General features: G+C 42.6%; 1 protein-coding gene across 2 annotated transcripts in view; it reads right to left on the reverse strand.

Moving 5' to 3' along the window:
- LOC143292047 (membrane metallo-endopeptidase-like 1) overlaps positions 1 to 15,000 on the reverse strand; it is a 274,001-nt gene that overhangs the window by 56,500 nt on the left and 202,501 nt on the right. For both annotated transcript variants that reach the window (XM_076602220.1, XM_076602219.1), the window contains exons 4-6: positions 13,722 to 13,838; positions 9,663 to 9,820; positions 8,385 to 8,471 (exon numbers count right to left, since the gene is read on the reverse strand). In XM_076602220.1, coding sequence (XP_076458335.1) covers positions 8,385 to 8,471; positions 9,663 to 9,820; positions 13,722 to 13,838 — 362 coding nt within the window. The remainder of the gene's footprint in view (positions 1 to 8,384; positions 8,472 to 9,662; positions 9,821 to 13,721; positions 13,839 to 15,000) is intronic.

Consider the following 15,000-nt stretch of genomic DNA (forward strand, 5'->3'; position numbering starts at 1 on the left):
CTGTCTGTCTGTCTCTGTCTGTCTGTCTGTCTGTCTCTGTCTCTCTCTGTCTGTCGGTCGGTCGGTCGGTCGGTCGGTCGGTCTCTCTCTCTCTCTCTCTCTCTCTCTCTCTCTCTCTCTCTCTCTCTCTCTCTCTCTCTCTCTCTCTCTCTCTCCTTCGGCACCGAATAATAATCATCATCAGTTCCTGTTACCAATTCTAGAGCAATAACGTGGTGCAGTCTTCTGCCAGCAATGGCAACACGCTGATGAATAGCGCTGCTATCGTCTGTACACCCAAAGTGTCCACAGACAGGAAAAGATGATGGAGCAGCAACTGTGGCGCGCGCACAGCCGGAACCGGAAGGGGATGACAAGAAAGGCCAATCGATTTTTTTTTTTTTTCAGGGAGTTTGGGGGGTCGGGGGTGGGGGCATATTATTTTTTATATTCATTTTAGCGGTACCGCTTGTTGCATCGATTGCCTGCTGTTACTAAGCCTGTTGACGCCTTGCAATATGACGAAACCGTGGCGACAACGGTGGGCTTAATTCTGTAAGTTGGTTGCCAAATGGATTTTTGAGAGCTTCCAATGTGAAACTTGCTTTTAATTGTTCATTCTTTATTCTCTTCGTTCTGTTCTACATAGTATCTTCTTCCAGTGATAAAAAATGAAATAACTACTTCTTTTTCTCTTCTTCTTCTTCATTCGTGGGCTGCAACTCCCACGTTTACTCGTATGTACACGAGTGGGCTTTTACGTGTACGACCATTTTTTGACCCCGCCATGTAGGCAGCCATACTCTGTTTTCGGGGGTAAATTACCAGTTCAGAATAAATGTTCATTATGTTCCTTCTATTAACAATCATAGCATACAAGCGTATCCCAGTTTAAGAAAATATTGCTTCCGAAAACTTTTCAATGCCCCCGAATCTCTGACATTTTATGTTTCTTTCACGAACTAATTTGCATCTATGGAAGAGCCGATAAGTCCACTCATTAGCCGTTTGGAACCGAATGTGAAAAAATATAAAAAAAAATATCATTCTGATCACAATCACACATATGTTATGTTACAACTCAGAGCAAAAGGAAACATTACAGACTTTGGACAGGTGCCTGAATATTGGGCTTTTCAACCTTAAAAACAGTTCCACTGGGACTGTGCGGTAACAATAATCACCAGTAAGAGTGATGCCAAACGTATTTTCTCTCTGACTGTCTGCCCCAATGAGTGAAAAAAAAAAGAAAAAAAAAAAGTTTGAATACGGTAGCGAGCCAGAAAGTCTCACAGGATGAACGTGAACTGCTCTGTGAATTCAACGTGCCAGAAAGAAGTCCTTACGCTTCATGGAATCCCAGACAGCAGCCAGTGAGCCACGTCTTCCTCTTTTTTCTCACTCTCTTACTCTTTCCTTCTTGCACTGCGTCCTTATTTCTTTGCGAGAGCTTTGAAAAACTTCGTGCGACGGGCGCAATAGCCAAGTGGCTAAAGCGTTGGACTTTCAATCTGGGGGTCCAGAGTTCGAATCTCGGTAACGGCGCCTGGTGGGTAAAGGGTGCAGATTTTCCCGACCTCCCAGGTCAATATAATTATGTGTAGACCTGCTATAGTGCTTGAGCCCCCTTCGTCTGTATACACAAGCAGAAGATCAAATACGCACGTTAAAGATCCTGTAATCCATGTCAGCGTTCGGTGGGTTATGGAAACAAGAACATACCCAGCATTAACACCCCAGAAAACGGAGTATGGCTGCCTACATGGCGGGGTTAAGAAAAAAAACAACAAAAAAAAAACCGGTCATACACGTAAAAGCCCACTCGTGTAAATTCAAGTGAACGTGGGAGTTGCAGCCTACGAATGAAGAAGAAGAAGAAGAAGAAGAAGAAGAAGAAGAAGACTCATGCGCTGTGAGAACAGTCATCAAATCAGCCGATGGTCTGGCGGAAACCGACTGGCCGTTCCTACTCCCCGCTAAAAAGTAAGAGTTGAGTTTAACGATCTGTTGGGTAAGACAGCCTTGACGGTCAAGTCGTTCAAGTCTTGGGTCCTACTTCCTACAGAGGCTGCAACCGCGGGCCTAAATAGGCGCGCGCGCACACACACACACACACACACACACACACACACACACACACACACACACACACACACACACACGCACACACAAAGTGAAATTGAACACACACACACTCACAAACACACTCACGCATATGCACACACACACACACACACACACACACACACATATACATACACGCGCACGCGCGCACACAGATATCCACACAGAAAGACACATAGGCATACAAACATACAGACACGGACAGACAAACAGACAAACAGACACAGACACACACACACACACACACACACACACACACACACACACACACACACACATACACACACACACACACACACACACACACACACACACACACACACACACACGCAAACACAATGTCTCTGGAGGCCTATGCCCTGTCAGGGATCGATCGTTAGCAAAGGACATCGAACACAGCTTTATGACCTGATGAGGGGTAGTTCCAAATTCTGAAGGAAACCTCAGGGCACCATGCTGCGAGCGGCTGAATGGACATACCATTCGACATCCGTATCAAGACCAGCAGCAGCACACATTGTGGATAATGTTGCGTGTGTGGGATGTTTCAGCAAAAAGGGTCATCCCATCTTAGTGCTCTAATCGGCTGTCAACTTTGTTTTTTCTTTGTTTTTTGATTCAGTTAACTCTCTCCATACGAACGCCGAAAGAGACGACGTTAACAGCGTTTCACCCCAATTACCATCATCAAAATATTGCAAGCAGAAGGCTCTTATACTGAAGAGGTGAATGTTGACAAAGAATACCACAATTCTGACGACAGAAGCTAAAGGTTGGGTCATTCAGACACCCACTGGACATCCGAAGGGTCTGTGTAGAGGAGAAAAGAGGACTGGCCGTACTGAGTGAGTTAATTAAGGAGCAAACGGAAGCGTTTTGCTGAAAACAATCACCACTTGAATGTCAGTCAGATACAAAGGTTCAAAAGGGTCAAAATCATTTCAATCCAAGAAACCTGATTCGGGAACATGGAGACACAAGGAAATTCCATTCGTGAATGTTGATGCCAACTTCTTGTTTGTTAGTAAACAGGCATCTCTCTTTCTCTCTTCCTCACTCACACACAAAAGGGAGAGCGGGAGCGAGAGCTAACAGCACCCCCTCCCTCCCCCCACACACTATGATTGACAGATGGATAGGACAGTGAATCAGAGAGAGAGAGAGAGAGAGAGAGAGAGAGAGAGAGAGAGAGAGAGATGTCATCAGTATAGAAGTTCCAGAAACATCCGGGTGTTCAAAAGGTACAGTATTGTTACTGTCTCTGAAATCTACGTGTAGCAAGTGCAGCATACCACAGTGACTACCACCATCACCAATATTACTTTGTCACGATTATGATAGAACGAAATGAACAGATTTATGCATGCATAAGAAATCGAACGAAAAAAAAAGAGCAAAACAAAACACGATGAAATGAGAAAGCAAGAAAAGAACAACAACAGCAAGAATAACTGATACAATAAATAAGACATAACTGACCCTTTGTTACTGTCTACAGTAATTCAAAGATCAGAGTTATTTGCTGTTAGAAGGGGTGAAGATGTTTATGCAGACTTGATTTGAAAATAGGAAGAGAACTGTCCGTTTGTATGTGCAAAGGAAGGGAGTTCAACAGGGATGCACCCGGAAATGCAAAACTAGTTTTGAACAAATCAGTTTGGGTACGTGGCAGAATGTATTTGTTAGAGCCGTATCGGCATGAGGCTCGTGTAAGCAGGTGTTTGAGACATTGTGTTGCCAAGTTATTGTGTGTTTTGTACATGAGTAATGTTTTGTTGAATTCTAGCTGGTTTTGAAGTGGAAGGATATTTAATCTGGCTTGCATTTCTAACGTTGACAGTGAGTGGTCTGGTAGAATTAATCTGGCTGCTCTCTTGTGGAGAGAATTTAGTTTCTTAAGATGAACATCTGCAGCACAGCTCCAGACAACAGATGCATAGTTGACGTGAGAAAGACAGTCAGCGTGGAAGAACATTTTGCGAGCTTCACTGTTTATGTAAGGTTTGAGCTGATTGAGTAAGAACAGACTGCGTGCCAACCTTTTACAGACAAAATCAGTGTGAGCTTGCCATTATGACTCCCAAGATGCGGTATTCGCGAACTTGATCTATGGAGGTATCATCGACATTCAGGGTGAGAACAAGGGGATATTCTTGGTGCTTTTGTCTTGACGTGATAATCATACTCTTTGTTTTTTTGGATGAAGTGTCATACAGTTGGATTTGCACCATTTAGAAACATTTTTGAAGCCCGTTTGAAGAGAATTATGAACTGAGGCAACGCTGACAGCACTGGAATGAAGGGAAGTGTCATCTGAAAAAGGTCACACGAGATTCTGGAGTCTGATAAAGACAAAAGAAAATCATTAATAAATATGCAGAAAAGAAGTGGCCCAAAAACAGATTCTTGAGGAACTTCACTTTGTATTGCTCCCGTAGAAGAGAATCTACCATTGGTGAACACATGTGTTCTGTCGGTAAGGAATGATTCGAAAAAGGACAGCGTGGTGGGGTCTCTGAGATACAATGACAATTTTGTGAGTAATATTTCGTGGTCAACGATATCAAACGCTTTCTTTAAGTCAAGAAAAACAGCGCCTAAGATTTCACTGCGGTTGATGCCAGACAACCATGAATCACACAGATGGACTAACGCTGTTTGACATGAGTGACGATGTCGGAAACCCGACTGCAAAGGATGGAAAAGTTTATGTTTTTCCAGATATTGCATAATATGTTTATGAACATGTCTTTCGAGTGGTTTCGACAATACTGACATAAGCGAAATAGCTCTAAAGTTGTTCAGATCAGACGTGTCTTTTGACTTCGGTAATGGAATAACTTTTGCTGACTTAAGAGCAGAGGGAATCATACCCTGTTCGATGCACAGGTTGTATATGAATGTAAGGGGGACAACGATGTAAGGGAGAGCGAGTTTAAATAGATAAGCATTAATACCATCAGGTCCTATTGATTTTTTGTTTCTTAGACTGGAAATGAGAGCACCAACTTCATGGACTGCAAGAGGAGGTATCTTGAAGAAATCTTCTCGTTCAATTCTGCTGTTACAGAACGTTAAAAGAGAGGATGGCACATTATAATTTTCCGCGGGCAGTGTTTCGTTAGATTTTGTTGATTCAGCTATGTTTAGGAAATGATTATTGAATTCATCAGACGACCATGTGTAGTGTTTTTGAATTTTAACACAAGACTTGTTAGTAATTTCATTAATTGTTTGCTATAGGGTGGAAGTATCTCTGTTGGTTGTTAACAATTTGTTGAAGTGTGCTTGTTTTGAAGCACGAATCAGATCTTTACTTTGTTTCTTTGTTTTTTTGTAGTCTTTCTTTTTTTCTCTTTTTTCGCGTTGTTTTTGTCTTTTAATAGACTCTGTTAGATGTTCTAAATTTTCTTTCTCTTTTTCTTTGTTTCGCGTTTAAGGCTATCGCGTTTATCCATTGCTTCTGAGATTTCCGGTGTAAGCCAGCCCGGAAGATGGGGACATTTAACTCTTTTCCTCCGAAATGGCGCATGCTTATCTATTATAGAGAGTAGTATGTCATAAAAAGTATCTACAGCTTCGGTTGGGTCAGAGGAATTCAAAACATTATCGAACGGTGCTAAGCTGAGATCGTGTAGAGAGAGAGAGAGAGAGAGAGAGAGAGAGAGAGAGAGAGAGAGAGAGAGAGAGAGAGAGAGAGTGAGAGAGAGAGAGGACAAAGGAATGAAAGAAGTGTTGATGAGTATTTACACTAGGGGTGAAAACAAAGGCTAGCACCACAAGCCAAATAACAGGTTCTGAAAAAAACAACGAAACAACAAAAAACAAAAAAATCAAGGAGGCAAACACAACACATGCCAAAATACACACAGAACACAGTTCTTCAAAACGTTCTTTGTCCCTAATTATAACATGCGCGCGCGTTATTGCTTGTGTGTGTGTGTGTGTGTGTGTGTGTGTGTGTGTGTGTGTGTGTGTGTGTGTGTGTGTGTGTGTGCGCGCGCGTTATTGTCTGTTTATGTGTGTGTGAGTGCATGTGTGTGTGTATGAGTGTGTGCGCGTGCGTGCATGTGTGTGTGTGCGTGCGCGCGCACGTGCGTGCATGTGTGTATGTGTGTGCATGTGCGCGCGCGCGTGTGTGTGTGTGTGTGTGTGCGCGAGAGAGATTGTGTGTGTATGTGTGTTTGTCTGCGTGCGCATGTGAATGTGTATGTGTTTGTGTGTGTGTGTGTGTGTGTGTGTGTGAGAGAGAGAGAGAGAGAGAGAGAGAGAGATAGTGTGTGTGTGTGTGTGTTTGTATGTGTGTGTGTGCGCGCGCGTGCGTGCATATGTGTGTGTGTGTGTGTGTGTGTGTGTGTGTGTGTGTGTGTGTGTGTGTGTGTGTGTGTGTGTGTGTGTGTGTGTGTGTGTGTGTGTGTGTGTGTGTGTGTGTGTGTGAAGGCCTGACCAGGGCTGTGAGTTACGCAATCATCAAAGCATCTGTTTTTGTGGGTTGTTTTTGTTTTTTTTTAGCAGATGTGGTGTAGCGTATATGGATCTTTCAGCACTCTCTGACACCTTCTTGAGACTTGAAAAACTCTGAACAATTAGAAACGGAACAACACAATGCAATACTGTGCACGAACATCCTGGGGTAGCACTCTATTCTTCACCCCATTCGTTCATACACCGAGGTCAACATCTGGGTAGCCACGATGAACCTCGGGTTCTTCTTCTTCTTCTTCTCCTTCTCCTCCTCCTTCTTCTTCTTCTCTTTCTTCTTCGTGCGTGGGCTGCAACTCCCACGTTCACTCGTATGTACATGAGTGGCTTTGTATGTGTATGGCCGTTTTTACCCCGCCATGCAGGCAGCCATACTCCATTTTGGGGGGTGTGCATGTTGGGTATGTTCTTGTTTCCATAACCCACCGAACAGCTGATATGGATTTCAGGATCTTTAGCGTGCGTAATTTGATCTTCTGCTTGCGCATACACACGAAGGGGGCTCAGGCACTAGCAGGTCTGCACATATGTAATTTTAGCCCTGTTAGAATCAATACAAGCTATAAAAGCAGACCCCTCCACCCCCTCCCCCCTCCCGCCACCCTCGTTTGCTTCCGTTAAGTTGTAATAAAGAGGAGGGGATGTAAGTGGGGTAATCATTAAAGGCCAACCCAGAACGACCACCTTCCTCTCCTTTAATTCACTACCCTCACATCTCCGTTGCAACCAAACACCCGCATTCAAGAAAACACTCAAAAAGTTAGTTTTTTTTCAAGCTGTACTTTTCTCACCGAAACTTAATAATGCTTGCTGTGATTTCATTGCTGAATGTGCTTTTTTGTTGAATCGTATGCATTTGTGATAATTTCAGTGTGTGGTTTTCGTGATGCCTGGTTCCTTGGTGTTTATTTTTTATTCTATTTTTTATTTATCTATTGTTTCTTTGTTTTTGTTTTTTTTATAATAATGAATGTGATGTGCTCTGTATTGTTGTGATTTGCGCCTGTGTGATTCGGGACTGTGATGGTGCCTGTGTTGATTTGCACTTATATATATATATATATATATATATATATATATATATATATCAATTAGTTTTACATAATTATGTTTATTTTTAGCCAATGTCATGTGAGACTGTGTTGACTTTGTACATATTTTTTACGTCAGTGAGTCTAAAATTTGTATATCTTATTGTAATGCGCGATGAGCCCTATCTGAGATTGGGGTAGTGCGCTCTATGAGTCTGCATTTATTATAATTATAATTATAATTATTATCATTATTAATAGGTCGGCCAAACCCATAGAAAAGGGGGGTTATTTTCAACTACGGGAGTAGGGAGCTGGGGGGGGGGGGGTCGATCTTGACTTGACCCCTTGGATTGGTTTGATGCTAGCCAAGAAAGACGCCGGGGGTAAAATCCAGCGAGGGGAGTAGATTGAGACTGTTACACCGGTAGCGCTACAGGAAAGAGAGAGAGGGGGCGCGGGTGGGGGTGCGAGGGGGGGGGGCGGGAGGGGGGCGTGGGGAGGCGAGTGGGGTACCTTTTGTGGACGACTGTCCAGGGATCGAGACAGGATGTGGAGGGAGGGGGGTCAGGGGGGTACCTTTTGTGGACGACTGTCCAGGGATCGAGACAGGATGTGGGGGGAGGGGGGTCAGGGGGGTACCTTTTGTGGACGGCTGTCCAGGGATCGAGACAGGACGTGGGGGGAGGGGGGTCAGGGGGGTACCTTTTGTGGACGGCTGTCCAGGGATCGAGACAGGATGTGGGGGGAGGGGGGTCAGGGGGTTACCTTTTGTGGACGACTGTCCAGGGATCGAGACAGGACGTGGGGGGAGGACACCAAGGGGTCTCTGTAGTCACTCATGCGTGTCTGGATCTGCAACAGGATGTACGTATACACGACATGCACGTATTTACTTTACACACAAGCGAAGAATGAATGATATGCACGTGACCACACGCAAACGCATGAGCAAGACACACATAAACACACACTCATACTCTCTCTCTCTGTCTCTCTCTCTCTATTTATCTCATATGTGCATTTTTATATACATATATATATATATATATATATATATATATATGTGTGTGTGTGTGTGTGTGTGTGTGTGTGTGTGTGTGTGTGTGTGTGTGTGTGTGTGTGTGTGTATGCGTAGGTCTATGCGTGAATGCTTCTAGAATCCAATTTTCAGTTCTCTGATCACACTTATTCACGGGCTTGAAATAAACATGTTAAAAATGTTTATTCAATAAAACATCAAATTAAAAAAAAATCTCTATCTATCTCTCTTTCTTACAAACACACAAACGTGCGCACTCGAACACGCGCGCCGCGCAGTCACACACTCTCACATACACACACATGCTCGCGCACATTCTAACAGTAACAGTATGATATGATTTTCATGCATGGTACACTTCCCTACTTGCTTTTTTATGGGCAAAAATGATGCCTTATTTGACTAGCATGTTATCAAATGACAACAACATCAGCAGCAGCAGCAACAGCAACATTATTATTATTATTGTTGTTGTTGTTGTTGTTGTTGTTGCTGTTGTTGTTGTTGTTGTTGATGTCGTCATCGTCATCGTCGTTATTATTATTACTTTTTTTATTACTACTATCATCATCATCATTGCAATTCTCTATACTCTTTTTTTTTCTTCTCTTTCTTCAAACTGAACCCGGAACGGTTATTATATCAGCATCGCAAACACGAATCCCTACGACACCATTATCTAAACAAAGCAAACTTCCAGATAAAAAAACAAAACAATAACAATAACAACAAACAACACACTCGCCTTGCTGATAAAGCATAAATCATGAGACACAGGATTCAGTGAAGTCGTTCGACTGTGGAAACCCCCCCCCCAACTTTTAAGACCTTAGTCGTGCTAAATTGATAATAAGCTGAACACTCCTGAAAGCTTACGACTCCAGACTCTCTCTCTCTCATATATATATATATATATATATATATATATATATATATATATATATATATATATATGTGTGTGTGTGTGTGTGTGTGTGTGTGTGTGTGTGTGTGTGTGTATTTACCGCCACTCTCTTGGGCCCCCGAATGTGGATTTTGAAGAAAGGGCTGGCTCCATACAGGCGCGTGACGTTGGCCACTAAAGGAGTCAGGTCAAATCCTCCGCTGCCGCCGCCGTTGTCTGGCATCGTCAGTCCTCCCAGACTCTCCACAACGCTGGCAACTGTCAAAGAGTTTAACCAATCACGATGACGGGCGCCATAGCCGAATGGTTAAAGCGTTGGACTTTCGATCTATGGGTCCCGGGTTCGAATCACGGTGACGGCGCCTGGTGGGTAAAGGGTGGAGATTTTTACGATCTCCCAGGTCAACATATGTGCAGACCTGCTAGTGCCTGAACCCCCTTCGTGTGTATACGCAAGCATAAGATCAAATACGCACGTTAAAGATCCTGTAATCCATGTCAGCGTTCGGTGGGTTATGGAAACAAAAACATACCCAGCATGCACCCCCCCGAAAGCGGAGTATAGCTGCCTACATGGCGGGGTAAAAACGGTCATACACGTAAAAAGCCCACTCGCATATATACGAGTGAACGTGGGAGTTGAAGCCCACGAACGCAGAAGAAGAAGAAGAACCAATCACGCTTAGAGCAGCGTGTTCACGTGACTGGGTTTGGAGCAAAAAAGGCTGGTCAGTCAGATTTACAATAGTGTTCACGTGGTTGCATTTAAAACTTCACATTCGTCTGGTGAGTTTCAAAGAGATTGGCCAATCACATTTACGGTTCTTTTCACAACGCTGCATCTAAAACATCACATACGTTGTCTTTGTTGACAATTCTTTTGTAGTTTCTCTTTATTCGGGTAATAACTGAGGTGAGTTGCGTGATGCTTGGTTTTTGTGGGGAGAAATGTCAAAGCTATAATTATCATCGTCATAATTACCATCACATTCAACATGTGGAGTGATGGCCTAGAGGTAACGCGTCCGCCTAGGAAGCGAAAGAATCTGAGCGCGCTGGTTCGAATCACGGCTCAGCCGCAGATATTTTCTCTCCCTCCACAAGACCTTGAGTTGTGGTCTGGACGCTAGTCATTCGAATGAGACGATAAACCGAGGTCCCGTGTGCTGCATGCACTTAGCGCACATAAAAGAACCCACCGTAACAAAAGGTTTGTTCCTGGCAAAATTATGTAGAAAAATCCACTTCGATAGGAAAAACAAATAAAACTGCACGCAGGAAAAAATGGGTGGCGCTGTAGTATAGCGACGCGCTCTCCCTGGAGAGAGCAGCCCGAATTTCACACAGAGAAATCTGATGTGATAAAAAGAAATACAAATACAAAATCATCACCACTTTGATCACCATTACCATCACCAGCATCACCTTCACACTCGCCAACATATAACACCTCACTTTTCGGGAAACAATATGGACTGATCAGGATATCGTCATAAAGAACAGGATGTGGAGTGATGGATGGGAGGAGAAAGAGAGAGAGACAGAGAGAAAGGGAGAGAGAGAAAGGGAGGGAGAGACGGAGACAGACAGACCTCTTTTTAGTCTCCCTTTTTTTTCTTTGTTTGTCTATCGAGCTCCACCCCTTTCAGTCAACTTCCTCTTTTGTCTACGATGCTCACCGATACGATTTTATTCATGCGCTGTTCTCAGTCCCATTTTACTCCTCCTCTTCTGCTTCTTCTCTCTCTCCTTTTCGTTCATTCTCCCCATTCTGCTGCTGCTTCTTCTTCTTGCTATTCTTTTTTTTTTCCTACTTCTCTTCCTTATTATCTCCCTATCATCATTGTTGTCTTATTTATTTATTTATTTTTATTTTTTTTTTATTTATTTATCATTATTATTATTATTATTATTATTATCATTACTACTACTACTACTACTACTACCTTTTTCATATTATAATTATCATTTATTTATTTATTTATATATTTACTTATTTATGTACGCTTATCTATTATTTATTCACCTTTTTTTTCTTTCTTTTTTTCTTTTTTTTTCCCTCAAGGCCTGACTAAGCGCGTTGGGTTACGCTGCTGGTCAGGCATCTGCTTGGCAGATGTGGTGTAGCGTATATGGATTTGTCCGAACGCAGTGACGCCTCCTTGAGCTACTGAAACTGAAAACCGATCGATCATCTCCCTCCTCTTTTTGTAACCAGAGGATGCTGACTGATACCATTTTGTTCATTGTTTGAACAATCTCTCCCTCCATTATATACCCCCACACACTTTCTTCTTCTGGTTTCTTGTTGTTCGTCTTGTCTCCTCTTCCTCCTCCTCCTCTTTCTCGTTCGTTCGTCCTTGCTGTGTTCAGGAAATGCTGCTGCACGATACCACTTTGTTCAATCTTCCATAATTATTCCTCTCTTCCGCTGTTGATTGTTCTCTTCTCATAATTTCTAAAAATTCTCCTTGTTCTTTCTCTCCTTTTATTATTTTTTTTTTCTTGCCCACCACCCCACACCCCTACCCCTACCCCCTACACCACCATCACCCACGTCTTCCCACCCTTCCTCTCGTCCTCTTCTCTTCTTCCTGCTTCCCCCTCTTCCTCCTCCTCCTCCTCCTCTTCTTCCTTGTTGTGTTCAGTCCCAGTCTTTATACTGGCAGGTGGATCGACAGATTTACATAGAAATGCAATTATTCAGTCGTGCGCTGAGAGCCAGTCCTCGCATTTCTCCTTTGGGGGCCTTTTGACTGGGGTCTGTCTGTTCTCTCTCTCTCTGTGTCTCTGTCTCTGTCTGTCTGTCTGTCTGTCTGTCTCTCTGTCTGTCTGTCGGTCGGTCGGTCGGTTCCCCCTCCTCTCTCTCTCTGTCTCTCTCTGTCTCTTTCTCTCTCTGTGTGTCTGTCTGTCTCCCTCTCTCTCTCTCTCCCCACCCTTCTCTCTCTGTGCCTCTTTCGGTCTCCCCTCTGTCTGTCTGTCTGCCTGTCTGTCTGTCTCTGTCTCTCGGTCTCTTCCCCCTTCCTCTCTCTGCCTCTCTCTGTCTCCCTCTGTCTGTCTGTCCGTCTGTCTCTGTCTCTCTGTCTGTTTCTCTCTCTCGTCTGAAGGGTCATATGAAGCAGAGGGGAATTTTAGGAAAGGGCTGGCACAAAAAGGAATGCGGGATCCGGTGAGCTGATACGAGAGTTAGTTCCTATGTTGGTGAGTGAGCGAGTGAGTGAGTGAGTGAGTGGATGAGTGAATGGGTGAGTGTGTGTATGTGCGTAATTGTGTTCGTTCGTTCTTTTGCTTAACTTCTATCCACATTTGTGATTTTAGACGAAAATCCATTATCTCCCCATCACTACTTTTCCTGTTCCTCTCTCCTCAATTAGCATTAAAAAAGATAATAATGAAATAATAAAAAAGGAAGAAGAATGTAAACGAAATAAAATAAACTAACTAGTCAACCAGTAGAATCACAACAAAGAGCCAATTGGGCTCCAAATTAAACTCTAAACTATTTGAAACACATGTTGATTAAAAGAGATTTCTAATGGAAGCAGAAGGAACTGCAGATTTTATAAATGGCATAGGTAAATATGGTTCTGATACAGCCTCTTTGCATAATTGATCGATCTGAGAGGGGTATTTTTTTCCATTGTTAAGTTCATTCATATGCATACATCGTCTGCATGAGACGATAAACCGAGGACCTGTGTGCAGCATGCACTTAGCGCACGTAAAAGAATCCACGGCAACAAAAGGGTTGTTCCTGGCAAAATCCTGTAGAAAAATCTACTTCGATAGGAAAAACAAATAAAACTGCACGCAGGAAAAAAAAAAAAAAAAAAAATGGATGGCGCTGTAGTGTAGCGACGCGCTCCCCTTGGGGGGAGCAGCCCAAATTTCACACAGAGAAATCTGTTGTGATAAAAAGAAATGCAAATACGAATATAAATACATTAATATTATGCATTTTCAACTTTTGGTGAGTTTGACAGTTCAACTTACTTATACTTTCTTGCGCGTTCAACGGCGCGTCTTCATTTAATAACTGTGTTGTAACCCTGCGTGCGCTTGGTACTGCGTTTCACCTAATTAAAAGCCTGCAAGCGTTGGGCAGAGCGTCTTACCTAGCTACAGCCCGCAGGTGCGTTTCTTTTGCAGTGCGTCTTACCTATATTCCGCGTGCGTTCATCCACAGAATGGGGCCGGAAGAGACAGGAGCGGAAGAGAGTGCGAGCCTTGTTGACGTAGGGCCCGTCCTTTACTGTGTAGGAACTTGACAGGCGGTCTGAAAATGTATCATCATCACCGTTGCAATATAAACATTCATGATGATGATGATGATGATGATGATGGTGATGATAATCAATTAATACTAATGATGATGATGATGATGATGATAATAATGATGATGATGATGAAGATGGTGATAATCAATTAATAGTAATAATAATAATAGTAATAGTAATAATAATAATAATAATAATAATAATAATAATAATAATAATGATGATGATGATGATGATGATGATGATCAATTAATAATAATAACAACACTCCTACTCTTACTCCTCCTCCTCCTCCTACTACTACTACCACTAATAAGTAGTAGCAGTAGTAGTAGCAGCAGTAATGATGGTGATAACAATAATAATATTTTATTATTATTATCACTAACATTATCATTATCATTATTATTATTATTATTAGCATTTACACCTAATCTTGAACATAAGCCCTAGGCGTTTACAAATAGAACACATATGTAAAAATTGAACACAAGATACCAAACATTATTAGAAATTATTCATCTGCCCTCCCCTCATCCCCCCCATCCACCCCCCCCCCACACACACACACTACACACAAGCACACGCGCAAGCACACACACAAGTCATAGCAAACAATCGTAAATAGTACACAATCAAAAATACAACCAACAAATTCTGAAACTATCAAATCTCACTCACTCACTAATAGTCGTTTTAGTTCATAGTGAAAAGGGATGAGAATCATCCTAAAATCAACCATCGCCATATCGATCTCACATTCATCATCATCATCGTCATCATCATCATCATCATCATCATCATCATCATCAGCGTTAACATCACCACAGAGATCCGAAATAAATCATAAACAGAACGATCTGAAGACAAATCAACACCCTAGGAAGTTGAAATGGATCATCATCATTATAGAATTCCTACATGAATCATTACCGTAGCGATATTACGTCGGTCATACTATTAACAAACTGATGCCAATTATCACTATACCGACGGACCCGAACATAATCCTGACTGTAGCCATCTAAAGTCAATCATAACCATAGCAACCTGAAAACTGCCATGACCACAGCGGTCTGAAGTCAGCCTTGAGCATAGTGACCTCACATTTGCAACCTGAAATAAATCATCATCAGCTTCGCGATCTGAAATCAAGCATGA

This window comes from Babylonia areolata, chromosome 18 (assembly GCF_041734735.1).
Source record: "Babylonia areolata isolate BAREFJ2019XMU chromosome 18, ASM4173473v1, whole genome shotgun sequence".
Lineage (NCBI taxonomy): Eukaryota > Metazoa > Mollusca > Gastropoda > Neogastropoda > Buccinidae > Babylonia > Babylonia areolata.